The sequence below is a fragment of the Ovis canadensis genome, chromosome 7 (assembly GCF_042477335.2).
Source record: "Ovis canadensis isolate MfBH-ARS-UI-01 breed Bighorn chromosome 7, ARS-UI_OviCan_v2, whole genome shotgun sequence".
NCBI classification, from domain to species: domain Eukaryota; kingdom Metazoa; phylum Chordata; class Mammalia; order Artiodactyla; family Bovidae; genus Ovis; species Ovis canadensis.
In genome coordinates this window covers 27,534,680-27,549,333 of record NC_091251.1, presented here as the reverse complement: position 1 = coordinate 27,549,333, position 14,654 = coordinate 27,534,680, and the positions used below count along the sequence as shown (strand labels likewise).

At 53.2% G+C, this 14,654-nt stretch overlaps 1 protein-coding gene across 2 annotated transcripts in view; it reads left to right on the top strand.

Moving 5' to 3' along the window:
- The first annotated feature begins 721 nt into the window (after positions 1-721).
- Positions 722-14,654, top strand: part of CLN6 (CLN6 transmembrane ER protein) — a 16,976-nt gene continuing 3,043 nt past the window's right edge. The window contains exons 1-6 of one of the 2 annotated variants that reach the window (XM_069595481.1): positions 722-1,022; positions 7,080-7,194; positions 10,673-10,771; positions 12,075-12,263; positions 12,542-12,597; positions 14,054-14,176. In XM_069595481.1, the coding sequence (XP_069451582.1) occupies positions 856-1,022; positions 7,080-7,194; positions 10,673-10,771; positions 12,075-12,263; positions 12,542-12,597; positions 14,054-14,176 (749 nt within the window). In that variant the 5' untranslated portion in view covers positions 722-855. Of the gene's footprint in view, positions 1,023-6,022; positions 6,208-7,079; positions 7,195-10,672; positions 10,772-12,074; positions 12,264-12,541; positions 12,598-14,053; positions 14,177-14,654 lie in introns of those variants that run through there. The other variant, XM_069595480.1, reaches the window with a different exon arrangement.

Below are 14,654 nucleotides of genomic sequence, written 5' to 3'. Positions count from 1 at the left end.
AAGATCCTGCTCCGTTTCGTCCCCACCTAAGTCTTCCTGGGTACTGGTCATCCAGTCTCGAAGATGAGGAACTGCTCAGGAGTTAGTACATGTTTGAATGGAAGAGAAGGGAAGTAACTTTTATGAAGCCACAGAGTCCAAGAGAGTGACAAAGCCAGAATGGGAATCTTGAAAAGAATTCGCTCTTTCACGCGTGCTACCCTTATCCCACTGGTTTTTAATTCCCAGCGTCAAAGGCCACAGAGCTGACATTTTAAGGAGTGCTAGCTACTCCAGTGTTCTTGCCTGGAGAATCCCAGGAACTGGGGAGCCTTGTGGGCTGCCGACTATGGGGTCGCACAGAGTCGGACACAACTGAAGCGACTTAGCAGCAGCAGCAGCAGCAGCAGCAGCAGCAGCAGCTTCCATCTGAGGAAGGTGGCTAACACAGCTGGAAGGGACATGAGCCCCTCCCCCAAAGCCTTCAGGTCCGCAAGGACAAGGGAAATCCAGTCTCGGCTCCTTCCCAAGAGAGTATTTAGGTCGAACTGGCCTTTCCCCACGTCCCTAGCCCACCCTTGACTACTATACAGGTTTCGGGGAGCCTAGGCAGATTCCTGCCCCGGGCCACACGCGGGAGCGCAGCAGATCCCAGCCCGAGGAGGCCCCGCGCCGTGCGCCCTCCCTCCGCCCCTCCTCCCCGCCCCGCCCCGCCCCGCCCCGGCCGTGGGCCCCTCCTTCCCGGCCGGGAGCTCGCCCCGCCTCCCTCGCTCTGCGGCGAGTCTCGTGGTCCCGGCCCCCGCCGGCTCCGCCCGCGGCCCGGGCCGCTGGGCGGGCGCTCTCGCTCTCGTCCGCCCCCGCTCGCCCCCGCGCTGGATGTTCGCTTTCGCAGCCTTCGGCCAGCGGAACCTGTTTGCAGCTACCGGCAGCGGGGCGAAGGGCCTGGCCGGAAGGTTAGCCATGGAGGCTGCGGCGCGGAGGCGGCACCCGGGAGCGGCGGGCGGCTCCGGCGCGCAGCCGGGCGCCTCCTTCCTGCAGGCCAGGTGGGCGCGCGCCGGCTGGCGGAGCGGAACCGCGGCCCCGCCACGTGATCGGGCGGGCGGGGGGTCCGGGCCGCGGGCCGTGGACCCCGGACCCCGGGTGGGTCTTCCCAGCGCTACGCCTGCAGCTGTTTCCTCGCCCACTCGCTTGAGCCACGCCTCCGCGGCTTCCTGGGAGAGCCCCGGGACCCGGGAGTCTCAGCCACGGCGATCAGCGGCCCTCATGGCCCGGCTGGCTCCGGGACGATCGCTCATCTGGGATCCAAGAAACTCGGAATGGGGGCGGTGGCGGCAAGCCCAGAGGACACTGCTGCTCAAGTAGGGCCCCCAAAGCGCCTGCAAGTCCCGGGCACCAACCCAAGTTCTCGGAGTCCTTCTAACCATGACTAGAATTTGGATTCTGGTGTTAACGGGAGGCTCACTCCTTGCTCCGAGGAACCCAGAATGTTGGGAATGCTAATAGAAGAGACAGCGAAGTGTGGAAACTCCCCTCCAGAGAAAGAACGAGGAAGGGCTTTACCGACACTGTTGCTGTTCCCTTCTCTCAGCAAGGGAAAGTTACTGATTTATGTATTGGTAGTTGAGGCCAGGCACTTGGGGCGGAGGAAAAGGTACAGAAGCCGCCTTTTAATCTTCCACTTCACTCTGTCTTCATTCCGTTTTACAGGTCACAGACATTCATTGCATAGAGCAGGCATTCATTAAGCATCTCTGTGTGCCCCAGCGCTGTACCAGGGGTGGGTAAAGTGAAGCCCGGAGGGCCCCACAGTCCAGTAGGACCGGGGAGGAACAGAGGCCAGGAGTTGAGAGTTCGACTTGGAGGGCTTCCTGGAGGAAGTGGCGCTTAAGCTGCATGTCAGAATACTCAGTAGGTGACAGAGGAATAAAGGCGGTTTCAGCTCCTGGAAAGCTTGGGAAAGGCAAGCAGTGCAGTTTTGCTGGCACTTTCTGTGTGTACAGTGGCAAGACTGTGAAGGGCCTTTAATGGCAGCAGAACTGGGACCAGAGTGAGAGCGTAGAGTGCAAAAAAAATTTAAGGGGAAGCTCACTCTTGGGACAGTAGTGCTCAGAAGTCCTCTATGGCCCACCTGTGCCTCCTTAAATGTTGGGTCATACGCGTCTCACTTGCCTCACCTTAGTTCCTGTCCTAAATGGCCGGTTAAGGGTGCAGCTTTTGTTCTGTAGGGCACAGGGGAGCCATGGAAGGTTTTCCAGCACTAGTGTGCTCGGAGTCAGTTTTAGGAAGTTTGTGGTATGATTTGGGATAAGGGAGGAAATCTGAGAGACTTGGCTGAGAGTAGCTCTTCCTGCTGCTAAAGCACATCTGGGTTCTGGATCCCCTACAAGGTGGGAGTCCTTGCCTTGAACCGTGGCAGTCCAGTTAGAGCCGTCTGTGAGCATCCGATGTGGTCACCACTTTACTTGCACAGTGTCTTACTCAGGCTTTTCATATTTTGTTATGTGCAAACCGAGTCATGGAGAGGTTACATCATTTGCTGGCAAGAACCAGGGCTTAAACCTAGGGCTTGTGGTTTCTGTTCTTATTGCTCCACTCTGGCAGCTCAGGTGTGATGTCCCTCTCTACTCCTGCATGAGCTCCCCACCAACCAGGATGCTCCTGGGGATTGCATAAGGGGCTGGCTCTCTTCCAGGATGTCTCTGCCCACCTCCCTGCCTTATTGCCCCCCTGTTCTAAGTCTCATTGCTGCACAAGACAGTAGGCAGAATCACCCTGTCCACCTCCTAGGATGTTTGGATTTCCTCTGCTCCATCCATGCTTTGCTTACACACCTCTAGTGACAAAGTGCTCACTCTCTTTTCCAGTTTTCATGTGTTCTGTTAACAGTTTCTTGTATTATAATCAAAGTAGTACATGCCCATGATTAAATAAAATTGCACAGACAGGCTTAGAGTAAAAAGCAGTGGTTCTTTTTCACCTCTCCCTAGTACCAGAGACAACCATGTTAGCTTCTTTTAGCTGTTTCTATCAGAATTAAATTCATATCTCTAAATAATAGTAACAAACACTACATACATACCACTTTCTGTGGACTAGGCCCTACTCTTAAGTTTTTGCATTGAAAAATGTTTTTGCATAATTTAATTCGACCACAACTTTTTTTTTCCCGACCACAATTCTTGAAGTAGGATATACTATTATCCCCCATTTTACAGATGAGAACGTCGAGGCCCAGGAGGTAACTTGCTCATGATTTGGTTAGTGATAGAGCTGGGATATGAACCCAGGCAGGCTCCAGAGTCCACACACAAGAGCTACACTCAACTGCTATTTCTTGGTTTATCGATTTTTAGCCTCTGAAGCTAATGTTGACCTACTAATTATCCTGTTATGATTTGGTTTACTCATACCTCTTCCATCTTCACAAGATAGTTCTTTTTATGACCATTTTTAGTTTTGCTCTTTGTTACCTCTGTAGCCTTAGGAAATACGTGATACCATTATTTCTGTTTTGGTCAACTATAAAGCAGTATCTTTTTAAATAAAGTTTATTTATTTATTGAAGTATAGTTAATTTAAAATAAGGGCAGTATCTCTTGATTCCTTTTCAAAAGGATACTGTTAGACTCCTACCCTTAGTTTTAGCTTTCTTTGCTCTTTCCCTAGCTCCTGTCATCTGTAGTTTTACTTTCAAGTTGTCAAGGTTGACAGTATTTATCTGCTGTTTCTTAACCATAATTTTCTTCCATGTTTTGTTTGTGAATTGACTCTAAACTTTGAAAATCAATATACAATGTTTTTATTCGTTAAGCCATGTAAATATTGTTCCCTACAGAGTCCAGTAAGTTTAAAAGTTACATTTACTTTCTTATACTGCTTTTGTTTTTCCTGGAGTTTCAAATTGCCTTTCCTTTTTTCCTCTTTTTTTTTTTGCTTTTGTTTTCTCATTTTTTGTTTAAAATTCTCATCATGTCAGGTTATTTCACCATTGTGCCTATAGAACCAAAATCAGTCCCTCTATAGTCCCCATTCATAGGTCCCTGCTTGACTGCACGGTGGCTGAGACACCTTCCTTTTCTGCCAGGCAGTCCTGCAGGTACTGCTGACTGCTTTGAATGTTTCATTTGCATGTTATGCGCTGTATGGTATGTACCCTCCAACCGTTGTGGTGTCTGTTTTCCCAGATGGTAGGCTTGTAAAGCTGTGGAGGAGAGAAAAGGCCCTCCATGTCTTGGGTTACCTGCCCTTGTGCTTCCATCATTCTCAGCAGGAGTTTCTGATGATTGGGGCCTAGAGCTGGCAGTCTGGGGGCTCTGTGTCTGAGGAGTCAGGTACTTGGGTTAGCATGAGGATGCTCATCCCCAGGACAGGGCTGGGGGAAAGGATGCCTTCCCTGTCCGTGATCTGCCTCGTGTGTTCAGAGTCCCAGCAAAGAAGACAGACGCTCACCAGTCTTGATTCCCAAGTTGGGTGTCAGCCTTGCACCTGCCCTTTTTCTTTCTGCTCTTCTCAGCCAGGCTGGACTCATGGCAGGGATCCCTGTTGACTGAGGTGCCTCCTGAGGTGGAGGAGGAAACAGTCATCGAGCCCTGACTACATGCTTGGTATCCACAGCTTCCAGAGACTCACACTAAGTGCTTCCCGGACTTGCAAAACGCCTTTTATTTTCTCTACCAAACATCGTGCTCTGAAGGTTTCCAGAACAGAACACTGAGGACCTTTTTTTTTTGTTTTAAATGTTTATCTATTTATTTATTTGGTTGCACCAGGTCTTCATCGAGGCACACTGGATCTTCATCACGGCATGTGGGCTCTTTAGTTGTGGCATATGGGATCTCGTTCTCTGACCAGGGATTGAACCTGGGCCCCTTGCATTGGGAGCTCAGAGTCTTAGCCAGTGGACCACCAGGGAAGTCCCAACAGTGAAGACTATTTCCTTCTTCCTCATCTAAGCTCTTCAGGCCTGGAGGTTGTCCCTGCCTGCTTTTGGAGGCCTTGCCTTGATGGTCATGAAGCGGAAGGGCACAGGGGGACTTGTGCACCAGTCACTCATGTCGTACTCTATCTAGACTGTCCTCACGGTTAGTTGTCTCTGAGTATCTGCCCAGTCTGAAGGCCCGGCAGCCCCTCCTTCTCTTCCTTCCACTAGTAAGCCAGGCATCCCAGCTCTCTGCAGCGCTTTTCTCACTCCCACCTCCAGGCCTTTGATGCTGCACTCTCGCCGCTTTTCTGCCAACAGGAATCCACCCATCCATGTTTCCAGGCTGCATTCCTTCCTGCAGGCTTTGCATGCTGCTCCAGGCCACACTAGTCCTTCTGTATCTTGATCTCCTGATATATTCTATAGCTGATAGTAATCAGCAGCAGAGTAGCAAACAACTTAGAGTATACGTCTTGAATCCATATAGACCCCGGTTTGAATTCTGTGTACTTCAGGACTCCTGGGTTGCAGAGTGACAGAAAGCCAGTGTGAACTGCAGCCCCCTTAGCAAAAGAGAATGTCTGGGCTCTTGTGGCCAAACTGTTGCCTTGGGGATGCCTGGAACTGGGGATGTGAACCCTCTCGGGCCTTTTTCTCCTCTTTTTCCCTGCTCTTCTCTGCAGGGCCGCTTCATTCTCATCTGACTGTCCCTTGAGGCTGGTACTTTGGCCTCAGGCAGCCCCGGGCTCTCGGGCCCTCCGGAGGGTGCTCTTTTCAACTGTAGTTAGAAAAGTCCCACTGGGCCATCCTGGGTTTTTGGCCTTCCCTCTATCTCAGGGAACATCATCTTTCACCAGTAGGAGGAGGGAATGGGAAATAGTCTGACAGAGGAATAGTTGATGCAGCTTCTTATTAGGGCAGGCAACCTTGGCTAAGCCTCAGTTTCCTTGTTTGTAAAATGGGAGGGTAAGAGTCTCCTGGTATTGCTGTGGGGCTTCATTGAGATGGTGCTGGTGACGCTTCTAGCATGGCACACAGTAAGTGGGCACTGAGCAGAGGGGGTGGATAGGAAGGCTTAGCTGACCTGGACAAACCCACTCCACCCATCCATTCTGCCACCAGAGGATAATGAGATCCCCAACAGCTTGCCTTCCTGAGTCTGAGTTGCTCTAGCAACCCAGTGCGGACCATTCTTGGAATTGGCTGAAAAGGATCCCAGAAAATTACCGAAGCAATAGCAGTGCTGACAGAGGGAAACCTTCATGGCACCTCTAAGCTAATGTTTGATTAGCCGCTGAAATGAACAGGTAGGTGCCTGCTAAGTCACTTCAGTCATGTCTGACTCTTTGCCACCTCATGGACTGTATAATCCACCAGGCTCCTCTGTCCATGGGATTCTCCAGAATACTGGAGTGGGTTACCGTTTCCTTCTGCAGGGGATCTTCCTCACCCAGGGATCAAACTCACATCTCATCTTGGCAGGCAGATTCTTTACCACTGAGCCACCAGGGAAACCTATGACTTTAAGACTAGAGGTTAACAGCAGAAGCTCTGAAACGTAATCATTTGAGGCAACCCGCTCCCGTATTCTTGCCTGGAGAATCCCCATGGACAGAGGAGCCTGGTGGGCTGCAGTCCACGGGGTCGCACAGAGTCAGACACAACTGCTTACGCACAGCACAACAGCACTTAACGTCTTGGGCTCAGTTGTTTCACTTGTAAAATGAGGGTAATAGTGTGACCTCAGAGGGTTTCTGTGAGGATTAAGAGACTTAAATGAGATGGTACATGTAAACAGCTGGAGGAGTGCCTGGAATGTAGAAAGTGTTCAGTAAAGCCTAGCTAGCATCATCCATCTCCATGTTTCATGCCTTTCAGCCACGTTTGCATCCTCTGCTCCATCCGATCTCCCCGTCACCTATAGACTTATAGGTGAGAGCCCAGTGTGATTGTATCTGTTGAGTATTTTCCTTCTTGAATCCTAGAGAAGCAACTGTCAGGGCAGACGGAGTCCATCTCCGATCCCTTCCCCCAGGCCCCAGTACTTCGAGCCAAACCTTTGCCTAGAACTTAACCATGTGTGTTTCCTCCTGCCCACAAATTCCTGTGGCTTGTCCTGGTGGGGAATCTTCCCATGGAGGAGAGGAGGGCTGACTGCTTTCGTTTACTTCTTTCCCAGGCACAGCTCCGTCAAGGCTGACGAGGCTGCTGGCACGGCTCCCTTCCACCTTGACCTCTGGTTCTACTTCACTCTGCAGAACTGGGTTCTGGACTTTGGCCGCCCCATAGCCATGGTGAGCATGAAGCTGTGGATGGAACCCCCCGACTGGCAGTGTGGAGACAGTGTGGTCTGAATGATCAGAGTGACCTCAGACAAGCCCTTGCCCCTACTGGTACACTGTGAGAATGCGGTCCCTTAGTGCTGCGGCTGTACCCAGTGTGGCAGCTGCCAGAGAGTGGGGGATCCGAACAGTCATACTGTGGTGTGACCCCACCACCTGCCCCAGTATCTCGCATTCAGGTTGAACCAAAGCACCAATTCAGACAGTGGAGTATGGAAAAGGATCCTACCAGTCTTGCCCACAGCCTTGGATAGAATTGTGTTTTCTGGAGGTGAAGAGTATGGGCTGAGTGTGCGTGTCATATGTGCCTTGAGCCTTGGGTAATTTTTAGTGTCATCTCGTGAAACCGTCCCCTTCTCTCCAAGGCCACCCCATGCCTCAGCGTACAGTGGTGGCCTCTATGGAGATTAACACTGGAAGAGCACCAAAGCCCCTCACTTGATGAGCAGCTAGACAGCTAGATGGATAGACAGATAGGTAACAGAAGGTGAGGTATCACCATGTACTGAGGTGTTAATTTTTGCATATGGGTGGTAAAAACAACAATATCCAGCACTGAAGCTGACACCTTGTACATGCTAGTGATATTGCAAAGTAGCAAAGTCCTTTGGGAAAGCAGATGGTCAAGGTGATAACTGGTACTTAGATAGTGCCTAGCAAGATATATTCCTGTCCTAAAGGAATAACAATAATTACAGTAAGCTAGAAGTAGCAGTTAAGATCTTTATGTGTTTAAACTTCTTAATTCTCCCATCAGTGCTATTGTTAATCTCAGTTTTGTAGATGAGAAGACTTTGGACAGAGAGGGTAAGTAGCTGGCTCGGGGTCACCCAGTCCGCAAGTGGAGGAGCCAGCATCTGCCACCCCCACCCAGGCACTCTGGCCCCAGAGCCCACCCCCCATTTCCATCATGATTGTATTCAGAACCCTAATATGTTCATCCCGCCTGGCTCAGTATGACCCTTTCCTAGAATCTGCCCTGAAGATGTAATCACAGGCGAGAGCCTGTGCCAAAGGTGTTCACTGCAGTGTTGCTCACAATAGCCAAAACCTGGAAGGGACTTGAGTGTCCAGCAGTAGGGACTGGGTAAGTCAGCTTTGCTCTATGCAGGATGGAGGATGCTGTCTGGGCAGTGAACAGGAATTGTGGGTACTATAGAGCATTCTGGAAGGTTTAAGGAGAAAACAGATGCCTGGGTGGCATGCACATGAGCTGCCTGCCAGTCAGTAACGGCCCAAACGATCTTACATACGTGGGATCCAAGACTTCACGGGGATGAAGAAAAGCTGCTGGCAGTGGTTTCGGGGAGGAGGTATGGTGGATGCTGAGTCTCCTTTCTGTAGGCTTTTGGTAAGGTTTACAAGCTGTATTTTAAATGTAAGTGAAGAAAAGGGACTGACCCAGGAGTCAGGGCACCCAGTCAGGTTTGTAGGTGATTTGGGGCAAGTCTGTGTCATCTGCAGAGAAGGCAATGGCAACCCACTCCAATACTCTTGCCTGGAAAATCCCACGGGCAGAGGAGCCTGGTAGGCTGCAGTCCATGGGATCGCTAAGAGTTGGACACAACTGAGCGACTTCACTTTCACTTTGCACTTTCCTGCATTGGAGAAGGAAATGGCAACCCACTCCAGTGTTCTTCCCTGGAGAATCTCAGGGACGGGGAAGCCTGGTGGGCTGCCGTCTATGGGGTCGCACAGAGTCAGACACGACTGAAGCGACTTAGCAGCAGCAGCAGCAGCAGTATCATCTGGGCTTTGGTTCTCTCATCTGTAAGAAGACTGGTTGGACCAGCTGACCTGAGCCCCCTTGCAGCACAAAGGTTCCAGGGGACAAAGGAGCTACCCATCAAATGGGTGTTCCAGGGAGAGGGGAGATGAGGCCAGGGTGGCTCGTGGCTCTCCTCACTCACTAAGACTCAGCCTCATCTGGCCTAATAGGGCTCCCCGGTAGGGCAGATCACCTCCCGCCATCCTGCTTAGAGTCGCTGTGGCCGCTGTAAGCCTAAGTGGGCTCAGGAGGAGCATACATCTGAAAAGGTCTAGTGTATACATGAGCTTTTCAGATGTATACATGATAGTCTCAAATTTTTAATAACTGCAAAATAAAACCTTTTACAAGTTATAAAAGTAGTATGTCATGGTTCTATAACAAGTAAGTTCATCCCCAGTAATATAAAGAAGTGTGAGACTCCCTTTGCAGTCCCACTTCTGACTGTTTGGGGGGCATCCTTCCACTCCTTTCTCTGCTCATGCAACACATGTGTACATCTCTTTTTTCCCCTCTAACCAAAATAAGATTTTACTTTATACCTTAGTCTATAGCTTACTTGTTTTACTTTAGACTGTTTCATGGATAGCTCTCCATGTCAGCACATACGAGGTGTCATCTCTGTTCATGGTTGCTTAACCTTCTGTAATAAAGAGGTGCTGTAGTGTATTCAAGTAGTCCTGTTTGGTTGAAGAGTTGGCCTATTTCTGATTCTTTGCTATCACCGGGTGTTTCGGCCAGCTGTATATCTTGCTGTAGATAAAGCTATAGAGATGCCCACACAGCAAGTAAGAAAGAGATTGAGACTCCTGTCTCCTGGGAGATTTATTTCTGCAGGTTGGTTTTATCCAGCACAACATTTTGTAATTAAAAGAAATAAACATTTAAAGTTTTGATTGAAATTTATGATCGTTACAGGTGTTCTCCATCAGGAGATTCTAGAGGTACAGTTTGGCAGAGCAGGGATTGGAAGTGTTGTGATCTTGTATAGGTGTTATCACACTAACCCCGACAAGGCTGGACTCACTGGGGTAGACCAGTAGGAAGAACATGGGAAGTTCAGACAGAGGAATGGCCCTGGCCTGTCTCAGGGAAGGTAGGAAAGGAAGCACTGAAACTGCGTTTAGAACTCACTTATTTTCTCCTTTGTTGCAGATGGTATAGTTCCGACCTGATTTGGAAGTGGTCCATCTGCTCAGTGGACAGGGCGTTTTTCACACCTGGGTGGTCAGCATTTCTTGTCATCATTCTAAGGAGCCAGATCACTAAGGGTCCATGTAGACCATCTGGGCCACATTTCGTGTTACAGATGGGGAAACTGAGGCAGGAAGAAGGGAAGAACTTGCCCTGGGGTCACCCAGAAAGTTTTTGGCATGCTTGAGTCCCAAAGGATCTTCCAACTCCCAGGCTGGTGGGTACCAAGGGACCTTTACTTAGTATCCACAGGAAGAGGGACACAGGATCAGACTCTGGGTTTGCACCTGCTGTGTGACTGGGGACACGTCTACCTTCTCCGGGACTCAGTTTGTCTGGAAACACCTTCACCTCAGTGCTGCCAGGAGGATTCCAGGAGATCACAGAAAGAGCACAGTGTGTGCAGAGGCAGTTCTGAGGGCTGCGTGGGTCAGGCCTTGTAAACTGCATTCTCCACTTGCTCCCCAGCTGGTGTTCCCTCTCGAGTGGTTTCCGCTCAACAAGCCCAGCGTGGGGGACTACTTCCACATGGCCTACAACATCATCACGCCCTTCCTCCTGCTCAAGGTACTACCCCAGGCCCCTCCTCTCCCTCCCTGCCCTCGTTCCTTTCTCTGCTCTGCAGCTCAGCCCTGGGAGTGCCCTGAATCAGGCCGTCCCCTTGCCTGACTCTGGGGGCCGAAGGCTATGACAGAGGGGATGTGTCAAGGGCCTGAGGGCTCCAGGGGAGGCAGGGCTGCCTCTGCCTGGGAGGGATGGAGCAGGCTTCCCCAGGGAGGGGCATGTGATTTGGGCCTCCACCTGATGTGCCTGGGGGTGAACTGGGAGAGACCTTCAGGCGGGAGTATCTGAAAAGAAGGCCGGGCTTGAGGAGCCGTGTTTGGGGAGGCTGAGGCGGAAGGAGTGGCTGGCTTGCTCAGGAAGAGGTCAGGGACCAGTTGGGCAGGCAGGTGGGGGCCGGAAGAAGGAAGGGCAGCAATGGAGGGTGAACTCTCTCCTTCGGACCGAGAGCCCTGACTTTGAGGCGCCACTGGGAACAGAGAGATGTCTCCTAGAGGGCTCTCTGCTCTGCTGGCTTTGCATTTTGCCAAGTAAAGGCTCTTAAAACTACTGCTATTTACTATCCCCATCCTTGTGTTTTTAGAGACATTTCCGAACATCCTTGGTGGCTCAGACGGTAAAGCGTCTGCCTATAATGCGGGAGACCCGGTTCAGTCCCTGGGTCAGGAAGATCTCCTGGAGAAGGAAATGGCAACCCACTCCAGTATTCTTGCCTGGAAAATCCCATGGATGGAAGAGCCTGGTAGGTTACATTCCATGGGGTCATAAAGAGTCGGACTCAACTGAGTGACTTCATTTTCTTTCTTTCAAAGTAAGGAAGGTGCAGTCTCTGAATTTGAAGGGGTCTTTAGTTAAACAACTTAGTTTCAGAAACACCTGCCCCACATTTTTGTTTGCATGGTTCAGTTGCTCAGAAATGGGAGCAGCCCAGCCTCAACAGTCCAGCCCAGTCACCCAGAAGTAGAATTAGGGGTGGTGGGAGGTCAGGGCCTGGCTTGCCTCTGTGGAAGGCCTAGCTGTCATCTCCAGCACAGTATATGGGTGTGTTTGACCTTGAGCAATGAGCTGGCCCTGCGGAGTGTGTTCCTTCTTGCGCCAAAGAGGGTGCTCTTCCCCAGCACCTGCTGGGTTCACAGGGATCGTGTAAGATGATGGAGGCTGGACTGACTGCCCTAGAGGGAACCGGCGTGAGAGAGGCTTTCCGGCTGGTGGCATCCATCCCACTCCGGGTGTGAGTGGGGCCAGCGGAGGGCGTCTCCGGTGGTGATGGTGTCAGGGGTCATGCTGTGGGGCCTCCCTCTGACCTCAGCTCATTGAGCGGTGCCCCCGCACCTTGCCACGCTCCCTGATCTACGTTAGCATCATCACCTTCATCATGGGGGCCAGCATCCACCTGGTGGGCGACTCAGTGAACCACCGCCTGATCTTCAGTGGCTACCAGAACCATCTGTCGGTCCGTGAGAACCCCATCATCAAGAATCTCAAGCCAGAGACGCTGGTGAGCCCCCACCTCCGCTGTGCGGTCTGTCCTAGAGGCGAAAGACATTGCCGACCCATCACAGGTGCCCCAGAGAGAGCAGGTCGCCCCCCCAACCCACCCTCAACCCCCAGCCAGGATGCCCCCACCCAGATCCCCTCCTCCCCATAGGGAGGGACTGGGGGCAGTTAAGGGAGGCATGGGCAGGCAGGGGGAGGGTAGCCGGGGGCTGCGCGGCCAGACACCCTTCCTGAAGCCCCACCCTCTCTGCCCCCCGCCTGGCGTCTGCTGCCCCCCAGATCGACTCCTTTGAGCTGCTCTACTACTACGATGAGTACCTGGGCCACTCCATGTGGTGAGTGATGGGGCCCATGGCCCCGGCCAGCTCTGCCGCTGGCCATAGTGACGCTGAACAAGGGGCCCTGGGGTCTCCAAGTGTCCAGCCCAGCCGCTGGAATGGCGTGCTCTTCCCCAGCAGGGGGCGCTGTCGCTCCTCTGGCTCCCGCCTCGCCGCCTTCCGTGCCCACCGGCCCGCAGTGTCCGCGGCGGCCACTAGAGGGCAGTGAGCGCCTGTCCTCCCAGGGCCGGGGCTGCAGCGCTGGTAAACAACTCCCCCCACCCTGGGGATGAGGATGAGGACCCGGAGGCAGGGAGGGAGCTGAGAAGGGCCGGCTGAACCAGGCTGGGGGCGAGGTGGGAGTAGGGGTGCTCTTAGTGCCGCCTCCTCCTCCGAACTCCCCTTGGAGCTCCTTCCTCCCACCCCTTCACCCCACAGCGGAGGAAACCTCACAGATGTGGGCTCAGCCACAGGAGATGCGGGCCGAGCTGCAGGCAGTCGTCTGTTCCAGAGCCCACTTTATCCCAGGATGAGCTGGGGCCGATGGGAGGGGCTTTGCCCATGGGCTGACAGCTAGTGCCAGAGCCACCCCTGGACATGGTGGCCCCACTCCCGAGTGAGGTGGGCTCACTCGTGTCACGCGGGCCCTACATTGTCCTTCTGGGTTCTCTTTTGGGGCCTAGAAAGTCAGGGTGTCCTTGCACACACAGGCCTCTTGCCAGTTCTCCCTGGCCTGTGCCAGGAGACCCTTCCCATGGAAGGCTGGGGAAGGGAGGAGGAGAGATGGACAGGGGCCTGGAGAAATGAGAGGGCCGGACTCGGAGGATGTGGGGGCCACTGAGGGGAAGGTGGGGAAGGAGGTGAGTGGGGGTGGGAACAGAAAGAGGGTGTTGTGCGAGCTGGCACAGGCGTGTGGGGAGCAGCGTGTGTGTGTGTGTGTGTGTGTGTGTGTGTGGAGAGGAGAGAGGGTGGTACTTGGGTGAGCTTTGAATGGAAGGGGGTGAGGCTGGGGACTGAGTGTGAGTGAAGGAGCTTCACAGAGCTCCTGGGAGGTCCCCAGCAGGTGCCGTTCCTCCCCTCACCCCTTTTTTCCCCCCAGACTGGGACCTTGGGCCTCTCCCCCCTCAACCCTGCAGGGTGCACCCTTTCCCAAGGCAGTGAGGGGCTGGGGGCTGCTGGTCTTGGGGTGAGTGTGTGGGGCAGAGAGAGTGAGAGAGACATGCACACACGGGGAGTGAGTGAGGTGGCTGGGACAGTGTGGGAGGAGGTTGGCCCCACGCCCCTGCCCATGGCTCGGATCTGCAGGCCTCATCTTCCTTCCTAGACCCCCTGCCCGGGAGAGGCTGGGAGTGCCCTCACCCAAACAAAGTGAGACCGCACAGGGTGGTACAGGCAGACAGTCCTAGGACGGTGGGGGGACGGGGGCTGGCCGGCCGGGCGGCCAAGCAGCTGAGCACCGGCTTCCCTATTGCAGGTACATCCCCTTCTTCCTTATCCTCTTCATGTACTTCAGCGGCTGCTTTACTCCCACCAAAGCTGAGAGCTCAATGCCAGGGGCAGCCCTGCTCCTGGTGGTGCCCAGCGGCCTGTACTACTGGTGAGTGGATGGCGGACCTGGAGTGGCAGGGAGGGGGCCCCCTAGTGACCCAGTCAGTGACAATGTTCTTCAGACCGCAGAGCTGCTGTGTGAGCCCTGTGAGCCTCCCTGTTGGGGTCCCTGCTCCCTCCTCTTCAGTGGGGACTGGGACAGTGCCCCCTGGCCGCCGCTCCGTGACCAGGAAGGCGGGCCTGAGTGTGGCCTCTCTACACTCAGAGAGTAACCTCAGGGCCCATAGAATCCACATCGAAGCATAATTTCTGTGTGTGCTTAGTTGCTGAGTCGTTCCAACTCTTTGTGCGCCCATGGACTGCAGCCCACCAGGCTCCCCTGTCCATAGGATTCTCCCAGGCAGGAATACTAGGGTGGGTTGCCATTTCCTTCTCCAGGGGATTTTCCCAACCCGGGGATCGAACCTGCGTCTCTTGTGTCTTCTGCGTTGCAGGCGGATTCTTCACCCACTGAGCCATCGGGAACG